Source organism: Pseudorasbora parva, chromosome 2, assembly GCF_024679245.1.
Source record: "Pseudorasbora parva isolate DD20220531a chromosome 2, ASM2467924v1, whole genome shotgun sequence".
Taxonomy (NCBI): domain Eukaryota; kingdom Metazoa; phylum Chordata; class Actinopteri; order Cypriniformes; family Gobionidae; genus Pseudorasbora; species Pseudorasbora parva.
The window spans coordinates 43425110-43446234 of record NC_090173.1 but is presented as its reverse complement, the minus strand read 5'-3'; the positions used below and the strand labels follow the sequence as shown (position 1 = coordinate 43446234).

General features: G+C 37.4%; 1 protein-coding gene across 6 annotated transcripts; it reads left to right on the top strand.

Moving 5' to 3' along the window:
• Positions 1–3908: 3908 nt before the first annotated feature.
• On the top strand, positions 3909–21123 carry cdip1 (cell death-inducing p53 target 1). Of its 6 annotated transcripts, none has more exons than XM_067420609.1 (5): positions 3909–4062; positions 12276–12396; positions 13084–13242; positions 16016–16283; positions 17298–21123. In XM_067420609.1, exons 2-5 carry the CDS (start codon positions 12312–12314, stop codon positions 17407–17409), a joined length of 624 nt encoding a protein of 207 aa, XP_067276710.1. In that variant the 5' UTR covers positions 3909–4062; positions 12276–12311; the 3' UTR covers positions 17410–21123. The 6 variants fall into 6 exon arrangements, with proteins under 6 accessions (XP_067276710.1, XP_067276707.1, XP_067276711.1 ...); XM_067420606.1 differs by having other exon boundaries at positions 13081–13242; XM_067420610.1 differs by having other exon boundaries at positions 3910–4062; positions 12303–12396.
• The last annotated feature ends 2 nt before the right edge of the window (positions 21124–21125 follow it).

The window sequence follows — 21125 nt, the reverse complement described above, 5'->3', positions numbered from 1 at the left end:
CGTCCTGCTCTCCGTGCGCCGCTGAGGCGTCCTGCTCTCCGTGCGCCGCTGAGGCGTCCTGCTCTCCGTGCGCCGCTGAGGCGTCCTGCTCTCCGTGCGCCGCTGAGGCGTCCTGCTCTCCGTGCGCCGCTGAGGCGTCCTGCTCTCCGTGCGCCGCTGAGGCGTCCTGCTCTCCGTGCGCCGCTGAGGCGTCCTGCTCTCCGTGCGCCGCTGAGGCGTCCTGCTCTCCGTGCGCCGCTGAGGCGTCCTGCTCTCCGTGCGCCGCTGAGGCGTCCTGCTCTCCGTGCGCCGCTGAGGCGTCCTGCTCTCCGTGCGCCGCTGAGGCGTCCTGCTCTCACCGCGCCTCCCTGGCGCTCCCTGCACTGACCGCACCACCCAGGAGTCCTGCTCTCACCGCGCCTCCCTGGCGCCCTGCTCTACCCATGCCGCCCTGGCCGCCTGAACTCTGCGGGCCGCCCCGGCCACCTGAACTCGGTGGGCCTCCCGACTTCGGCGGGCCGCCCTGGTCATTCGAACTTTGTGTGCCACCATGGCCTCCTGAACTTTTTGTTTTCCTCGTTCCTCCCTTGTTTACCCCTCCCTTGTCTGTACCTTCTTTGTCTGTCCCTCCCGTGCCCCCCTGGTCTGTCCCTCCCGTGCCCCCCTGGTCTGTCCCTCCCGTGCCCCCCTGGTCTGTCCCTCCCGTGCCCCCCTGGTCTGTCCCTCCCGTCCCTCCCTGGTCTGTCCCTCCCGTCCCTCCCTGGTCTGTCCCTCCCGTCCCTCCCTGGTCTGTCCCTCCCGTCCCTCCCTGGTCTGTCCCTCCCGTCCCGCCCGGGTCTGTCCCTCCCGTCCCTAGTGGAGCGTCTGGTAGCCGCTCCTTAAGGAGGGGGTAATGTCACATGCCTGTCCTGTCGTGTGTGCACTTGTGGGTTTTGTTATGTTGAGCATGTGCTCGTGTCCCTGTCAGTTCCCTCCCCCTTGTTATCTGATTATTGGTTAATTTGCCCCACCTGTTCTCCCTCATTATCTGCCTTGTTTGTTCCCTTTATAATCTCCCTGTGTTTGTCAGTCTGTGTTGGATCCTTGTGTAATGTCTGCGTCTCCCGTTCCCCCAGTGACTTCTGTTGGTATGTTTTGAGTTTTAGTTTATGTTCTATTATGTGTTTTGCCCCCTCGTGGGTGTTTGTTTTGTATATATGTTTTATTTGTTATAAATATATATCCTTTTCTGCACTTGAGTCCTCGCACCATTTCCTTTGTCTGTAACGTGACACTTTCTTTTACACAGCTAAACTTTCTGGTCTTGTCTTGACCCCATAATCTTTCTGTTAAGATTGTTTATGTTTTTCCTATGCTGTAACAAACATTCAAAACAAACTGCACACTCAATTGCTGTTTAAGATTAGTTTAGTTCATTAACATGATCATTTTATGTCTCTTTTGAAAGTTTTCACAGAGTATGTGATCACTAGTTTTTGCCATGTGCTTTATTTTACCACTAAGATTTTCTTGATTTTCTTTCCTTTCAGACCTGGATTTCCTCTAAGACCAGATCTGTCAAAAGCTGATGTGGGACGTGTTGGCTGTTTTTTTGCCTCTTCCTACGTTTTTTCACCCATTGGTTCTCTTGATTATGTCCTCTCAGATCTGGACTTCCTCCCAGGCCAGCTGTTTTAAAAGCAGGTTTGGGATGTTTTGACAGTATTTTTTGCCCTATCAAGGATTTTTGATCCATTGGTTTTCAATGATTTCTAAAACAGTATTTAAGGAAAGAAAGTCAGAGAAAATTCATTTTAAAATGCAATGAATGTATTGTTAAAACCTGTTTTAAATAAATGTCTGTAAACATTATGGTACATAGGGATGTTAATAGATATCAGACAATAGAGTAAATAGAAAACAGTATTTATTTTAACTTTTATACTGTAGAATTGTAGTTGGAACCATTGCTGCCAGTACTTTTTGAAATTACAGAACAGCCATACAAATTAAAAACTGTAAAATTACGGTAAAGGGCTGGAACCACAGCTGCCAGTACTTTACTGTGAAATTATAGCATTATGGAAACCGTAAAATTACGGTAAATGACTGGAACTTGCTTGCCAGTACTTTACTGTGAAATTACAGCATTGTGGCCTTCTCACCGGCCTTCCCAAAAAGACCATTAGACAGCTGCAGCTCATACAGAACAATGCTGCCAGGATTCTGAGCAGAACCAGAAAATATGATCATATCACACCAAAGGTCAAAATCCTCAGGTTACACTGGCTTCCAGTTACATCTAGGATCGATTTTAAAGTACTATTACTTGTTTATAAATCTCTCAATGAGCTAGGACCTCAATACATTGCAGATATGCTGATTAAATACAAACCCAACAGATCACTCAGATCAGCAGGATCAAGTCAGTTAGAAATACCAAGAGTTCACTCAAAGCAAGGAGAGTCTGCCTTTAGCTATTATGCCAGCCGTAGTTGGAACCAGCTTCCTGAACAGATCAGATGTGCTCCAACAGTAGCCACATTCAAATCCAGACTCAAAAAACACATCTGTTCAGCTAGGCATTTACTGAATGAGCTCTGAGCACTGTATGTCCGACTGATTGCACCATTTTTTAAATTCTTTTTATAACTGTTTTAGTTTAGCTTTGTTCTTTTCTTTGGTTATCATATTATTTTTAATTCTCTTTACATTGTATTCTTTTTCTTATGCATTTTTTTTATCCCTATTTTAATTCCTTTCTATTTAAAGCACTTTGAATTGCCTTTGTGTATGAAATGTGCTATATAAATAAACTGGCCTTGCCTTAAAGTGTGTATAATAATTTTAACTATTATGAGTACCTGACATTTCTTTTTAAATCAGCATTTTTATCAGGCTCTCCAATTGGTTCAGTTATTTCACTTTAAAGGCAATATCTGATCGCTATTACTTAACCTAAACATTGCAGCCTGATAAAGTGCTTTAAAAGATCAGTGAGCGCGAAGTGGAGCAATGAAAGACAAGTTCTTTTAGGCTATTTTTTTCAGATGTTGATATGATTTTTTTTTATAGCTTTTAAATGTTGCCGTATGGACTGTTGAGTGAGCATGGTGATGAGATGATCATTTTGAATTAATTTTCATAAATGTTGCTAAATTTCTGACAATATCATGGACCACATCTTTTTAGAGTTTGTGGTTTTATGCAGATTTTATATAGGCCTAATGTAAAATTGGATAAATGGGCCTACTGGGTATTTTTTTTTTTTTTTTTTTTTATGTTGAACCCATCATGAGAGCAGCCCCTATTTTAGAAATGTATCATGATAACATTTATAATAATTTGTCTGTGGTGTTAATGTATTTCATGGTAACAGAGTATACAACCAAAAATGTTACATTTTTTATAAATTTGTTTTATAAAAAAAAAAATTATTAAAAAAAAAAAATGAAAGCGTAAAACTAGCTTTTTGTTGTTGTTGACATTATCATTTCGTCATACAAAATGACCTGCTGCTGAACAACGTATTTAAACAGCGTTCATGTAAAACTTCTGTGGTGTTACTTCAAAAGTTAAAAATGTATCTGAATTTTCTTTCAGCACGATTTGATCGCCTGACGCACGACTGACCAATCAGAATCAAGTAGTCCGCTACAAAATTAGGCCTATTTAAATGAAACCTCAACATTTGCAGTGTGAATTATTGACTTCTTTTAAAATGTGTAAGTGCCTCACAAGCAGCTCTTGTAAAATTAAATAGAGAACGGGCTCAACACTTACCTACTTAAAATTCCTACTACGGCGAAGGCTTACAGCATGAATATTAATTACGTAATGCTGACGTTGCTTAGTAACCTGGAAAGAGTGTACACTCACGTAGCCTACTTAATATTCATAATGCAATCCTTCGCCATAGTAAGATAAATAAAATCGCCAGTGGGATTCACGCAGACACTTTCTACACCTCCCATTTCTACGTCAAATCCTTCCCATCAGCGGATGTTATTGGAAAACTGGGGCTACAAGCATCAACGTATAAGCTAGAAAGCATTGAAAAGTTATCAAAACCTGATATCGTGATTGACGCCGTGGATACAGAAGGTAACAGCACGTTGCCCGTATGACTATTGCTTTGTGTTTTTGTGCGCTCGCAGCATCTCTGCAGCCGCAGGCCTGTGCTTGCATCACTCACAAGTAACTAGCCCATCAATCGCCGACAGATTTTTATCGCTAACGATGTTTGGTTTCTAAGAGTTGTTACGTTTTGTTTGATTTCGTGATTCATATGATTCGTTTTATGTTAACGTGACTAAATGACAGTGAGATATGTTAGCTAGCCAGGCTTGTTGATGATTGTATACTGCAGATTAATGCGAATATGCAAAATAGTGCGAGTCACTCTACACTTATGTGTGCTATATTTGTCAGTGTAGAGTCCACGGGACTTATTTTTAGCCAGAAAAAGTAACGACCCCTTTTCTTACACTGACGATAAGTCCTGTAACTAATGACACGCATAGCTATTTGCAACACTATCGTTCTATGTAAGGGTAAATCACAGTAAAAGTTGAGTAATAGTAAAGACATGAAGGTTAGGGCAGTCTTATGTAATCAGTGCCAGCGGCGGTTGGATAATCGCTGATCTCTGAGCGCAGCATCTACTTTCCTCCAGAAAATACCAGAACAATCCTGTGGTGGTCTGTCATTTGAGCAAGTTTAAAAGTTAAAAATCATTCGCTAATTTTCTTAATATTACATAACTGATAAAAGACCTTTTGATTCCATTCAACAAAATAAAAATAATGCGTAAAACTATGCCAAGCGTATGTTTCAAACACATTCAAGTTGTAAGACTCGACTCGACCTCTCAATTGTTTTTACCAAAACAAATGGTTTCCAGCTAACAGGGAACGTTCTCAGAACTTGTCAAGGTTCTCTCAAAGTTACGAACAAATGTGCTTCCATTAACTTTTTTTAAAATGTTACTTGTTTCAGAATGTTCAAAGAACAGTGCCATAATATTTTTTGCAAAGGTATGCAAAATCAAAAAAAAAAAGGCACAATATGTAAGATTTTATTATTATTTTTAAAATATCCAAGAACCACTAGAACAATGTTATATATTTTGTTGATTTGTGTACTTATATGATCACAAATGTTTCCAAGAATGTTTAAATTCAGAGAAATTTAACCCATTTTTACCAGGAACCAGACCGAACATCGCCTATTAATGACATCATACCTGCGTTACCCTCAAGTTCCGATTTAATATGTTGTTTTCTTAGATTAGTGAGAAACTGTTTTTATACATTAACTGACAGAAACCAATTATTGTTATATAGTTCAACACAGTTAGTCTTATCGTTTAAATCTAGTTTTCTCGATTTACCGCGAGTGCCATGTTTTACCATGCCTAATATCACTTTGGTCATTGTTTTAATGAACGACCTGTAGTTTTGAAAATAACTATGTATCAGAGCTTTAATGGCTTTTTTTTTTATAACCAAGAAAACATTTTTTAAAACAGGATATTTTGAACATTTAGAAAACATAAAAGTTTTAACAACTTAATGTGAAAACGTTCTTGGAACATATTTTTGTTGGGTTACTGTTTATCTGCTGTACAAAAATCACCACTGGCCTATATCCACCATTTTCTTGCACCCCATGACTTCAGTTATGAGAGTAACTCCCGTTAAGCTGAAAACAATCTGACAGACAAACAATCTATCACAACAAATTGTAAACAAAGGTTCACTCTATGAATGCAATAATAATCATTTCCAAATACTAGGCCTATGTACAATGAGAGGATGACATTATTCTACTCACCCTTCAACCATCAAACATTAAAAGTACATTTAAAAGGGTTAAAAGCATTAACAAATTAATACAACAGACCATGATGTACTCAAAAGCTCAATTATTCGTGCAGCAATATTATGTCACTGTAGTAATATCAGGGTGTGGTAATCTTACGAACAAAAATGAAGAAACTGAAGATCAAATGAATCAAACTTGAATTCTAATGTTCAGGGACAGGCAGACGGCCAAGATAAACACTATAACTCACCGTATATACATAACGGTGACTGGATCAAGAGTAAATAACAAACTGAAATACGATAAATTACACTGTAAAAAAAAAAAAATCAGGGCTCCAATTTAAAATGTTCTAGTTTTTCATCTAGTTTTTCAGATCTAGTTCTGATAACATCTACATTTTTTCAGTTGGCTAAATTTAATTTCTGTTAATGAATGCAATTTAAATAACAGAAATTGAATTTGGCCAATCAAAAAAATAGATGAATTTGGATTTTACAGTGTAATTTTTTTTTTTTTTTAACAGTGTAACAACACAGAGCTGAAACAACTAATAACAACGGTAACCATGGAAACAAATGAGTGGCGGGAAACTGAACAAAGGAACAAATCAAACACACACAAACAAACTGAACATGTGACAAGTAACATATGCCTGTATTATGTAACATACGTTGCCTTAATCAAAAACGTTCATTAACTGGAGATCTGAGTGACAATACGCTTACTAGGTATTATTCATACTTTACAGCTGAATAAAAAGTGGGGAAATGAGGAAAATAGTGCAGTGACTGAAGAGCTCTCGTCAAAGATATTCTTGCTATATAATGTCACATTAAAATACCAAGTGTCTGAAAAATAGAACATGAAGGAATTTACAGCTTATTCAGTCAGTATTTGTACTGCAACCTTATGTTTTGAAATAATTTGTTTCCGCCTCTTTTCATGAAACAAACCATTACGAAATTCTCTATATGAAATGATAGTGTATAAGCTGGGGTGTAGTGTTGAATTTAACGTTCAGGTGTATGCAATTCTAATGTTTTGATATTCTGTTTATATTCAGTGAATCGGATATGTTGACATAATTTGTGGTTATATGGAAAAGCATTCTGTGTAATTCATTTCCATGATCCTAAAGTAATACAGAATGTGAACTGGGCAATGAGTTACTCTGACTACATAAGCCATTAGACATTGGCACGCAATATTTATATGCTCCACATATAGTAGTAGTCACATGGTTTTATTTGTGCATTTCCTGCTTAGTCCCTATTGGCTTGTAATCATTGCAAGAAAATGCAAATAAGATTATAGTGGTCATCACCTGTTTACCAGCTGGCTCATGAAGGGAACATGCCTATGACTATTCCCTTAGGTGGACATGCTGACTATCTTATTAAAAATATTTGATGAGGACCATAATAATGGCGCACATGTGCAGTTATGCCACTATTATACCTAAGGAAGAATGATTGAAGTTCACTTAAAAGGTCAAAACATGTCAACACTTTAATTTGGTTTTCAAATGAGGCAAGGTTTCTCCATTGATCTTGTTCCTCATTTGCATTTATTTTCCTTAAACTTTGACAATTTTTAAAGGACACCCATTTCACACAAAGGACACAATTTTTGATGTCTGGGTAGTCTTGACCTACATATCTGAGGTTCTTATGTTTCTGCTGTAAATATTGTTACTTAACTTCTTAAAGGCTAAAATGGACTACTTGAACCAAGAGATTACACTTTATTGAATAACATTGGGCGGTATCGTTGTTTACTTTTTTTTTTATACGTAGTAGCGTAATTATTATTAGTAATGTAGTTACTACACTGAAAAGTGTAGTTTTGGGTTTGGATGCCTCTTTAATCAAATGACAAATTTTAAAGTTTATTTTATTTTTGTGTCTTCTCTACTATGGCAACCCAGCATAATTTAAATAGTTCTAATAATTCCGACATAATCATCAAACACTATAAAACAATATAAAGTCTCTTTTCTCATTTTGCCCAGAAACACATAAAATAACACTTTTTTTATTTGTACTTTATACTTTATACATGATTATCAGTGATGCCAGTAACGCGTTACATAGTAACGCGTTACTCTAATCTGACTACTTTTTTCCAGTAACGAGTAATCTAACGCGTTACTATTTCCAAACCAGTAATCAGATTAAAGTTACTTATCCAAGTCACTGTGAGTTACTATTTTAGTCATTTTCCTTTGTAAAAACCGACAGCTTATCAAAGTTCTCAGCCCGAGGGCTGGAGCCGTGTTTTTTATTTATTTATTTTATTTTTTACATTGTTGCAGCCATTAAAATAGTTCAGTTTTGTTTTTAATGTCAAAGTAGTTATTTTTCGTTTCGTTTTTTATTATCCTAATTTTGTTTGTTAAATTAAAGTTTATATAGGCAAGACAATTCAAGAGTTGGTTTGAGAGACTAGGCTATTAAACATGCGGTTAACTCACTGGGTCGTCACATAAAAAAATTAAAACTTTAATTTAACAAACAAAAATTGCTCCAAACATTTTTCTAAATGAACTTAAAAAATAAACGAAACGAAATATAACTACTTTGACATTAAAAACAAAGTAGGCTAGTTATTATACCACCACAAAGGCATTTCTGACGAGCTGAGGCAGCTGATAGATTAGCCTACTGCTCACAACATGCTCGCAACGGTGCTCAAAAAACCCGAAACGGGCTACACAATCTAAACAAACAAAAAAAAAAGTACAGGCAGGTTGTCTTATAGCCTACCTTACACTTCAGCAAAATTAATATAAATCCGATCTTCAATTCCCGCGGTATATGCTCATTTAACGGAGTTCACATCAAAGCAAAAGATTCCAGCATTTTATTCAGCAGCTCATTTTAAATTCAATGATCGCAATATGAGAGAGAGCGACCTAAGCACTGGTAAGATCATTAGTCTCATTATTTTATATTGAAGATGATTGTGTTTTGTGTGACTTATTTTAAAGTTTCATTTACGGCCATATGCGTTGGCTTGCTTTACTCATCTGCAGCGATGTTGCAGTAGCACCGTCATATCTATCTGACTACAACATAACACGCTCTTACACATTTATTTTTTAATTATTTGCCAGGAGTAAAATTTACACATGTGGTTTAAACAACCAGATATATTTACATTTGTCCGGTTTAGTTTGAAATGCTTTCATGCACCTTCTGAATTGGTTTGTTTGAGTGATCGGAATTAAATACGTCTGGAAAGACTCTCGGAAGGCATTTAGGCCTACTCCTGGTCATTTCGCAATCAGATAGATACCTGGTCAGAGAAAACGAATGAAGGAACCAGTTGTAAAAAGGCCATAACTCTAGCAGCTGCACTGAAGAAACTCTTTATCCCTGCGCGAGCCATGTCTTGACAGTGGCGCAAGCTATCATGGTCTCATGTTGTTTCCACCAGCACATCTCATTGTTCATTTTAATTATTAAAATAAATATAAAACGAAGGAGAAGCCTAAAAAAGGGGGCGTAAAAAAGTCGGGACCGTCAGTCTCGGGCATAAATACAATAAAGTGTGTTGCCAAAAACGGTTGTCATTTCTATTTTGAGGCGGCAGCGGTGTTGTCGGCAACTGCTGAATGTAACTAATAAAGTAACTTGTAATCTAACTTAGTTACTTTTAAAATCAAGTAATCTGTAAAGTAACTAAGTTACTTTTTAAAGGAGTAATCAGTAATCAGTAATCAGATTACTTTTTCAAAGTAACTGTGGCAACACTGATGATTATATAAAACACATTTTTTTTTTTGGAAAGTCTCTTATGCTCACCAAGACGGCATCTTTTTAAATAAAAAGTGCAAAAAAAGGAAAAAGAAAATGTATATAAAAAGTAAATAAATTGTTATAATTTAAAATAATGGTTTCCTATTTTAATATATTTTAAAATGTCATTTATTCTTGTGATCAAAGGGGAATTTTATTGGATTGGATTGGAAAACTTTATTAACCCCGTTAGGGATTGCCACCAACTTTGTTCAACACACAGTTAACACAGATAAAATAAGGGTGCTTTCACATCTTTAGTTCGGTTCATTTGGTCTGAACCAAGGGCAAACAATTATACATTGTTGCATTTTTCAGCTTTTTTGGTTCCTTTTCACACCACACTGATTGCTTTGGTCCGAACCAGTTGAAACGAACCAAAACGCAGGCACGTGACAACATCCACATCACTCATTGGCCATGGCGTATTTCCTAAACTGCTTTTCGATTGGTCAGAATTTACGTGTGGGACAATTCCAACAGAAGAGGCAAAGCCAGCAAACTATAATAACACTATGGAGAGACGACTTTGCGGGCCAGTTTTGTCCCTGGCCATAATCTACATTGTGTGTATTTACCACAGTATGCAAATACATTTCTATAATGACACGCGGATGCGACGTGAAAACAACGTTCTAATGCACTGCAGACGGCGACCACGCATCGCTCGTCACTTCAAGAGGAGCAGTGCATTAATTATTAACTCTGACATGCTCATCTTCTGAAAATATTGCCAACGATCTATCAGGTAATAATATCATGCACACAATGTCAGCGCAGCTAACTACGGCAGCTGGTTCAGTCCAAAAATGATCAGTACTTTTGCAGTTGGTTCTGTTCGAGGTCGGATCACGTTCTCACCACAAACAAACCGCTCCAGAGTTCGTTTGAAAGCGTACCGAGACCAGCTCTTCAAGGAGGTCTCGGTACGCTTGTTTGGTCCGCTTTTGGTGCGCACCCGAGTGCGATTGCTGCTTTCACACCTGACCAAACGAACCGCACCAAAGAGGGAAACGAACTCTAGTACGATTCAACCGAACTAAATGAGGCAGGTGTGAAAGCACCCTAAGAAACTATACCTATTTAAGGTGACATGACACAATATCACAATTCAAAAGTACAAAAAAAAACAAACAAACCTATCTATCCATACATTAATTGTGTTCATTGAAATATCTAACAGCTGCAGGGACAAAAGACCTTCTCATTCCTTTAATAGAGCACCGAGGCATTACCAGTCGTTCACTGAACGAACTTCTTAGACATTTAAATATATTGTGGAGTGGACGGCCTTCAAAAAGCAAAACTATTTTTAGTTTTGACCTTATCCTCTTCTCTTGTGCATCATTCCTATTCTTATATGCTGATGTTCTGCTCAAGAACCATTTCTTCTTATTATAAATTAATATTTTGGACCATTTTTTTTCCATGATAAAAAGAAAGTTCAAAAGAACAGCGTATATTTGAAATATAAATCTTTTGTTACATTCTAACCTGTCACATTTGATGAATGTTATGCATCCTGAATAAAAGTATTTCTTAAATTATAATGACCCTAAACTTTTGAACGGTAGTGTATAGTATATAAATCATATAGAGTATTGATGTGATGTGTACGCAGATGAGTAGCTACGTTTACATGGTCACTTCATTTATTTTATTTTATTTAAATCATTCCGATTGATGAATCCAAACATATTGTGTTACATGAACGCTAAATAAAGTGATCAGGTTGATGTGCACGTTTGTGACAAGCTTCAAATCAGAATTGATCTTTTGACTTGCGCACACTATACAGTTTCCATTGGTTTTCACATAATCATCCTCCTAACATTTCTGTTTTAAAAAGCAGACTTAATATTTAAGACAAGCACATGAAGCGGTGTGCTTCTTTTATTTATCAAGCAGTAAAAAGGCCAAAACAAGGCGTCTGCTGCAAGGACTGCTGCAACACTTCACAGATTTAGGACAGTTGTCCAATCTCACTCCCGGTGGGCGCGCCATCTTGCCTGCATGGAAGTTTAGTGTGCCTAGTAAGACTTTGATTAGTTTGTTCGGGTGGGTTCTATTGGGGTTGGAGATAAACTCTTAAGGACAGTGGCCTGGATCAGACACCTGATTTAGAAGGACACAACAGTCATGACACTTCAGCAACAACAGCTCGTTCTGTGAGTCATACGTCAATACGCCATTTCTACGTCACTGCACATGCTCAACTTTCCAGTTTCAGCTTTCACTCCGATCGACATGTCCTATCGAACAGATTAGATAAGGTTAAGGTACCCCTTTCAAGCAGAATATAAATCGGATTTAGCCAATTAATTACGACTGACGTGGCTTTTTTTATTCTGACTGGGATACTAGTCCGATTACAAGTGGATTATTAGGGTATGTAAAACCAGCTAGACTTAAGAGTTAGGATATAAGTCCATATCACTGAGGCACATACTGAACCTGCTGAACTTTATTAGTCTAAAGTGCAAAGAAAATCTATCTATAAGGCTAGACAAATCATGTTTATAGATGTGTTGTTTTTATGTGTGGGCTCAGGGGAAAGTTGAGGCATTGAGCATCTGCAAATCAATGATAATTGGATATGAAATGCCTCAGCAACAGTAGTCAGGGAATGTGTGATCAACATTTACACTGTGCTTATTGAACCATGCGGCCTGTCTGTGTTCACCTCAGAAGCTCCCTACTCTGGCCTCCTTCCAGGTAACCAACATGTCCAGTGACCCCCCTCCTCCTTACCCAGGGGGCCCCAATGCCCCACTTCTTGAGGAAAAAACTGGACAACCTCCAGTTTCTGGTAAATACCTAGATATATTTCTCTTCTCTTTAGACATTTGAAATTAAACTGTTTTTAACACTAACTCACAATAAGTAAATGGCTTGAAGAAATTCTCGGCACCATCATTAGCCCATTGTTGCTAAATTTCTTTAAAAAAAGTTTTTTAGGAAATCATGGACACTTGAATGTAAACATTCAAGACCCTTTTTAATGGGCCACTAGAATTTCATGAAACTAGATTTAGTTTGTTTTCCTTAATTATAGCAGCATATGTTTAGTGTTGTAATAATAATAATAATAATAATATAGTGTAATAACTAAACTCATACATCAATTCTAAATTTATTTTCTATATATCCTCATCATTGTTAACAACATATTCTTTACTTCAATTAACCCATTGTTTCTGCCTTAAACTATTACATTGTTTATTAATGCATTGTTAGCTAACTGTGTATTATGTGCTATTCTGAAATCCAACAGTCTCCTGATAACAAATCACTTTAAATTGTATTGTAGACTCATGCATTTTCTGAAACGATATGTATTGTAACATAAAAACAAATTAGTATTATATATTTCACTGTTGGTCTCAGATGTTTGGACACCGCTGCATGTTTATAATTAATTATGAGAGGAGCAGGTGGGATACAGAAATTCTGTAATTTTTCTTTTTACTTGACACAAAGCTGATTCTCTCAGCAGCGTCTGCCCCTGTAATGACGGGACCTCCACAAGGACAACCGCTGCCTCCAGAATACGGGCCTCCACCGTATGAAGCCACGCCTGGCTTTGTTCCTCCGCACGTCCCAGGCGAAGGTCCCAAGCCTATGCATATGCCCATGCCCATGCCTCATCCTTACGGTGGGTGTGCCAACCAAACTTGCAGCTTTCAGCAGCCATTCACAAATCATTAGCATGTCAGAGAGTAGAGATGGCAATAATGTAAAATCAAAATGACATGATGCAACAAATTTCAAAAAAGTCATTTTTCTGTTCACAATGAAACCGAAAGTGATGAGCATGATTACATAAAACATTATCACAGTGTAATAATACATTTATTGCTATTATGCAATTATAATAGTTGTTATTATAGTAAACTGTTAGGGGTTAACAACTTATGACCCAGGACCAGTAGTGAAGAAATGAAGACCAAGAGTCAGGAGTGTAATTAATTAAAAGAAAAATGTACTTAAGAATAGTTCGCAGTTTCAACATCAGAAGCCAGCTTCAAGTCACACAAGGAGTTCGTAGGCCACGCTCCCTCTCTCACCATCTCGTTGCCTCGCCCTATCGTACATACAGTTGTCCCAACAGTTATACCGTTTTCACGGTCTATCCACGTCATTACTGCAATGTGGATGGTTCTGATTGGCTCAGATAAACTGCACAGTCATGGTAAATTTCCACACATCAGTTAATCTGATGCATGTTTCCATAGACGTGTCACTTGTTGACGCTTTCACCCCGGAAGTAGGCCCATAGTGACCGTCCAGATCTGGAACAGGCGCCATCTTGCCCAGAACAACAAGTCCACCCATCTCTTAGGGTGCCCATTGTAATTGTACACCATTTTCAACACTTATCTGTAACATACAATATTGAGCACATACACAGATACACAGGTTGGAGCTGATTAGGCTCCAGTTCTAACCAAAATATAGTGATAACATGTGCTTTCTCTCAGTGAGAGGTACAGACTAGGGCTGGGTGATATGGAGCAAAAAATATATCTCGATATATTTTGTTATATCTCGATATCTTTACAGGAAAAATAACCCCCTAAAAACTACAGCAAAAACAAATATGCGAAATATCATAAAGTCATAATATTTTTATTGAAGTGCAAAGAGGTAGTCAGTTCATGTAGGAACAATGTGCTTTTGACATAAAAAAACCTCCCTGATTACATAAATAATACTAATTTAACTGTAAAATAAAAGAAATAATACATATAGCCTACTTTTCATTCATTTCATGCCTTCAAAACATGAATCAAAGACTCCCTTTTTTACAGTTAAAGTAAACAGTAAGCATTTTGCAGAAAGATTGGGGCATGACTGAGATAGAAATAAACTGATTTTGTCATAACACCACTTCCTGTTAAATTTGTATCAAAATTCAAACAGTAGGCTAGATGTCGCGCTCTTTACTAATATAAAGTGTGAGCGCCTCATAATGCAGATCATGTAGGCTACACGTGAGGCGAGCTTCCCTTCTTTTCCAGTTACAGAACGAAATATGAACGTCCGAAGGTAGGCTATATAATACAGTACAACTTACAGAAGAGCACTCCACTGTGTCTCAGGACACCCGGGATGTCGCGTCTTTCCCTCTTGATTAAAACATGCATAGACCTATTCATCATAATCCCGTGATAAAGCTGACAAAATAATAATAATTATGATATTGCAATAATTTTTAAATGTTTTTAAATAATATGCGATCATTTTGACATTTTAACCGAAAACCATGCGATCAGTTAGACACAAATCATAAACTGACATGATTGCGACTGAGAGTGCGTCTCGCACCAATAATGTCAATCACCTGACTGTGGGTGAAACTTGCGATTTGAACTATGATGAACATTAATATTTCTTTATGAATTTAAGCAAGCAGTTGTGTTAGAAGGAAAATCGTGGTCTCTAAACTAAGTCTTAAACAAAGCACGCGCTTGTCAACATGATGACTAATCCTAACCTGGTTGTGGACGCTGCCGTGTTCAATGAGACAACACTCGAGAGGAGGGGGAACAAAAGCAAGGAGGCGGGAGGCGCGCGAGCACAACACAGAGAAGGCAAACATCCAAAGTGGCGGAATCAGAATTAAATATAAACAATATATCGATATATACGATATGTCAAAATCCATATCGAGTTTAAAAAAATATCTCGATATATTTAAAATATCGAGATATCGCCCACCCCTAGTACAGACAATAGTATGGGCAATATATATCTTGACTCTTTAGTTTTTCTGTAAAAGGCAATATAAAAGGAATAAAACATAATAAATTCAATGAAAGACAAATCCATATTTCATATCTGGAAGCTAGTCTACAGTAAGTGAGCAAACGCTGTTACTGCACTCCTGATATGTTAGGGGTGTGTGATGCCTCAAAAATTCAAACACACTAAAATGGAAAATAGTGTTTCCAAAATCTTTCATTAAAATGTAATAACTGCCTCCAAATCGACATGCTCTAAAATGACAAAAGTTTTAGGTTACTGTTGTAGGTGCTGCTGCCTTTCTAAAATCTTGTTAATAGTTAAAACGGTAATTTAAAAGGGTTAGTTCACCCAAAATGAAAATGCTGTCATCAATTACTCACCCTCATGTTGTTCCAAACCTGTAGGACTTTTGTTCATTTTTGAAACACAAATGAAGCAGATTTGAATGAAAACAGAGAGATTTCTGTTCTTTACTGACAGCCCACAAAACTTTGTTGCTTCAAAAAATTTTGCTGAATCTCAAACGCCCTGTGTAACATGAACAAAACTGATCGGTTCTTGCTGAAGCTCAAACGTGCTGCTTAACACACGAGAATGAACCTCTGGATCCTGCACATCAAGCGAACACAAAATTTTGTTTTGTGTGAAATAATTTTAACCTCAAAATTCATGTGCTGCAGGTGGTTACTATGCTCCCCCTGGGCACTTTCCTAATCCGATAATGGAGCACTATGGTCCGGGGCCCAGTCACTTTGGTCCAGGCAACACGGCCACAGTTCTCTCCCCTCCTGGTGCCACCACCACTGTGACTGTTCTACAGGGGGAGATGTTTCAGTCGACTCCAGTGCAGACGGTTTGTCCACACTGCCAACAACCGATCGTCACCCGCATCAGCCACGACATCGGCCTCATGAATACTCTAATCTGCATGTTCTGCTTCTTTGTCGGGTAAGTAAATGAACGACACAGAATATATGACATGACCTCTCTCTCTGAAATGCTTTAACTACTAGTCTTTGAGTTGGCAGACATACATTTTTATAAGAAATAATAAAAGGGTATGCTAAACATTTATAAATGTAATAAGTGTATGCTAAACCGCTAAATAAGGGTTTCTTAACATGAAGAGGGTTTATGATGATTTCAGGACAGTTGTATCACGTTCACATTTTTCAGTGATTTTTTTAAGAGATTTGTAATGTTTCTGAAAGAAGTCTCTTGTTCACCAAGGCTGCATTTATGTATTTGATCAAAAATGCAGTAAAAACTATGAAAGCCTGTTTCCACCATTAGAAAAAAAAGAGTAATTGCGAGTTATAAAGCCAGAATTGTGACAAAATTGCAATTACTCTTAATTTTTTTATTTAGTGGCGGAAACGGGCTTCCATAAAAAAACAGTAATTTTTTGACATTACAATTCAAAATCACGGCATTCTTTTAAACTGTATATATTAAAATGTAAGATATTCCTGTGATCAAAGCTGAATTTTCAGCATCATTATATTACATAATTATATTAGAATGATTCAGAAATCATTCTAATATTAGGATTTGCTGCTCAAGAAACATTTCTGATTGTTATTATCAATACTGAAAACATTGTGCTGCTTAATATTTTTGTGGAAACCAGTGATGAATAGAGAAAGTTCAAAAGAATTTTTTTTTTTTTTTTGTGATGTTATAAATGTTGTGACCGTCTCTTTTGATCATTTTAATGCATCTTTGCCAATAAAAGTACTAATTTTGTATCTTTTTGAATGGTAGTGTAAATTAATTTTAATACAGAAATTAAAAACATGTGCATGTTACAAGAGGTTTAGATCATGCATGTATGAATAATTTTTTTTATTTTTATTTTATTTTTAAATACTAAAAAGTTTTAAATACTGTATGGTTCATCTCAATGATGAACCATAAAGTACATGCTTGAGATCCCTCATGACCTTTGTCTTTGTCTTACAGTTGTGATCTAGGTTGCTGCTTGGTCCCCTGTATGATTGACGAACTCAAGGATGTGACACACACTTGTCCCAACTGCAAGGGCTATATTTACACATACAAGCGCATATGCTAACAGTTTATCCCATTAACGATCGTGCTGTGACCTCATTGTGGTGGGTGTTGACGACTCACTCTCATTTTTGTCTGCTCTGTGATGACTTCGCCCCAGCTGACAGCTCGTATTTCTAGCCATTTCTCACTTTATGTAACACTTGATTCTCTCAATTAATTTTCAGGCACTTGATGTAGTTACTGACGCCTCTAAAATGAAGCATAGGGCATGAAGGATATGTATTTTTTTTATATATGCACAATGGTCAGGGTTACATTGTGTCATCAAAGCACTATTTCATTTTAATTATTTTTACAATAGTGTATACGTGTAGAAGATATGTGAAAACAGTAACCGTAAGCTCATTTGTGAATATTACTGAGTAGCGAAACTAAACGAATTTCACTACAAGGTCAGTATTTTTTGATTTGTAGGATTTTATTGTTTTATTTGAACATATTAAAATGAAAGTCTTTAATGGCTGGGTCTGGGACTGTTTAACCTCGTACTGGAGTAACGCTGTTGCTTCTACATGTGAAAATGCGTCTCTATATTTGGCATTTTATGCAAATGTTATGGATTTTTTTTTCTTTCACTTTTGTTTTGTTTTCAGTTTCTCATGTTTGTCGACAAGACTCATGTGAAGTTGATTTAATATGCTTATCTATGTAACATGCATTGTTGTGTAGATGTGTGATTTTAGATGAAAGGTTTCTACTGAAAAAGGAATGTGTATGTTCATCTTAATCTCCTTTTAGTAATTTAGGGATAACTTTCATTCAGGCTCATGGTGTTTTAATATGCCATGCGGTTCATGTTAGGGTCATATTTGTGGAATTCAGCCAGTATACATTTTAATATGTTTTTGAACTGTGAATCAGAACAATAGCCATGGTGCTTTTCAATCCACTATACTAGCTGTTCTGTGTTTTCAATAAGATGTCTGAGTCTTCTATAAACTATCGTCGGTTATCCAGGTCAGTTTACCAGTCATTAATAAGGTGGGTTTGTGTTTGCTGACCAGTGTAGAATCATCTACAATCCCAGATAAGCATCCTTTAACGTTTATTCTGGCCAGCGCTGCTTGTTTTTTCCTCTGTACTTAACGTGGGGAATCTGTCTTCTTCAAAAAGGGAAGAAATCTCTTGTAAAGGCTGTTCAAAGCTGCTTTGCTGTTGGAGTTCACCAGCATGATGAAGTGCACTGCATGGCATCACTGTAATCTTCCATAGCGCTCTATTGGGCCATATGTCCCCTCAGCGTGTCAAGCTGTGCTTGTTGCTGCACTGGGCTTCATAACTCGAAGTAGATTAACCGTTCACTTATTAATACTGTGTGTAACCGGCCACAAGGACTTAACAGATGATTGTCCTGATTTTTCCTTTTTGTGGTCAGATTGTGATTTCTGTGGAATCATCCAAAGAGATTGTTTCTGTTCTTTGAGGATTTTGGAATAGGTGTCTGTTCTGGTTGTGAAATGGTAAACTTTCCAATCATTTTGCTCTGTCCGACAATGTGATTTACTGCTGAAATGGTACGAAATACAAAAGCTACAACATTTGCAGTGCTCAAGACACTATATCTCAACACTGTATTATTAATACTGTGTGCATCAGACCTCAAGGATTTAAAGGTTGATTGACTTTTTTTTTTTTTTTTTTTGTGGCCAGACTTCACTTCTCAGGATACATTCGAAGAGGTTGTTTCCTTTATTTGGTCTTTTCTGAATAGCTCTGACCAAATCTGTGATTTAATGGGAAGAATTTGAAACGCTACAACAACAGAAGTGGTTAGACACTATCCCCTGGTTTCACAGACAAGGTTTAAGATAGTCCAAGACTAAAATGCACGCTTGAGCCATCTGAACTGAAAGCAAAGTGCACAGACATAATATAAAATATGTCGGTACCAATGTTTTGTGTTAAGATGTATTTCAGGATTTTTTTTTCTTTCTAAGGCATTTTTATAAAAGACGCTAAAATCCCAATTGAACTAAGGCCTAATCCTGGCTTATTGTAAAGGCAAAGTGTATGCGAACCCGGTGGTGAAATTCGAGTTACGCGCACTGTACGCTGACCCTCGGGTAGGCCTACGCATAAAAAGCGAAGTATACTTTGGCCATTCGCCCTGTCGTGAAACCAGGTCTATATATCTCAATATGAGTTAAACCTCTACTTTTGCCTAAAGCTACACTATGTAACTTTTGATCCTGTCGCTTATACATAAATAAAATTGTGCTTTCGCTGTTATTCTTGGGAGGTTTGCTGTTTTGAATGATTCATGGTAAATTTTCTCTCGTTGTGGCTACTTTTCTTAGCCTGACAAGCTAGACCCACATCAAGATGTTTGGTCTGGAAACTCACCATAAACAGGGCTCAATCTGAGGGGCGGGATAAATGGTTGTCTTTCAAACTCCCTCTGCATGCGATAGGATAGCGCTCCAACCACAGATATGTATATGTATCTATGGCTACACCAACCAGAGCAACGAAGGTGAAGCGGAGCTCGTTGATAGATTAAACATTCGCCATATCCGGTCGGCTAAACTCTGAACACATCTTCCCTTTTTAAGAATGACTTCAGTGCCGTTCTTTGTTCTTTTCTCAGAGAAAAGCTTAACTCCATGTCTTCCAGAGTCGCGGTCAAAGCTGATTCAAAAGACCGCCGTTCGCCAGCTTCTGTGTTTACTAGAACCACACAAACGCAACTCGGCCGTCGTCATTATGGCCCCGCCCACCGACAGCTCAGAAGGGTATTGAGAGTTGCTAGACACTGGCGGGCAGATTAAATTTGCTGCCGCTAGAGTGTGTCTAGATTTCTAGGCTATACTTTTCTGTGAACTGATATAAATTGTGATATGCATGGGTGAATGATACTTACTGTAGTATGTATACCATTTTTATATGTATATTTTTTTTTTAAACCATAAAATCCGTCCCGACAGCTCAAATATAAATAGTTATAATGGATTCATCAAAGTTCTATTGGGCTAATAACATTGAAAGATGTTTTTTTTTTTACTCTTTCATATAACAGGTTCATAAACAAAAGTTATACAGTGTAGCTTTAAATGAAGATACAGATATGAATCACTTTTTTTCCTGTGCAGACATTAGACAATATACTAATATTATAGCGGTTTAAGAATCAGAATCTCCATCTTTCCATTGTAGTATTTAACATTAAGGAAAATGTAGCAATTGCTCGTGTGTACATGTATTTAACCTGTCTCCTTGTAAATGATTCTTTTGAATCTGATCTGTCCAACGAAAACTGAATTTTTCATTGTATTTTCCCCATATGTGTATATATAGGTATTACAAAAAGACATTAGAGCCACATTCAATTGCATTTTCAAAGTATACCCTGCAATACCATCAAGATACCTCTCCATCATCAGCACATCAAACTATATGATGTCCGTTTGATTACTGAAAGATAATCTCAAGTAAATATGCATGTTTGTGGGGTTTACTTGCACAATCCAGGCTGGCTCCCTTTAATCTAATATGCTCTTGACTACATAGGTCTACTTGCTTTGTGAAGTGACTTGATGCTGTTGCAGACGGTAGATGTCAAGCTTGTGTTACAGGAATGCAGTTGTAGATAGATGCCTTGAAAATAATCTGTGGCACTACACCAGATGCCACACTCAACTGAAGTCTCAAATGTGTATGTAAAACAAAACTTGTGGACATAATGATTATTTGAACAAAATAAAAAGATTATATCATATG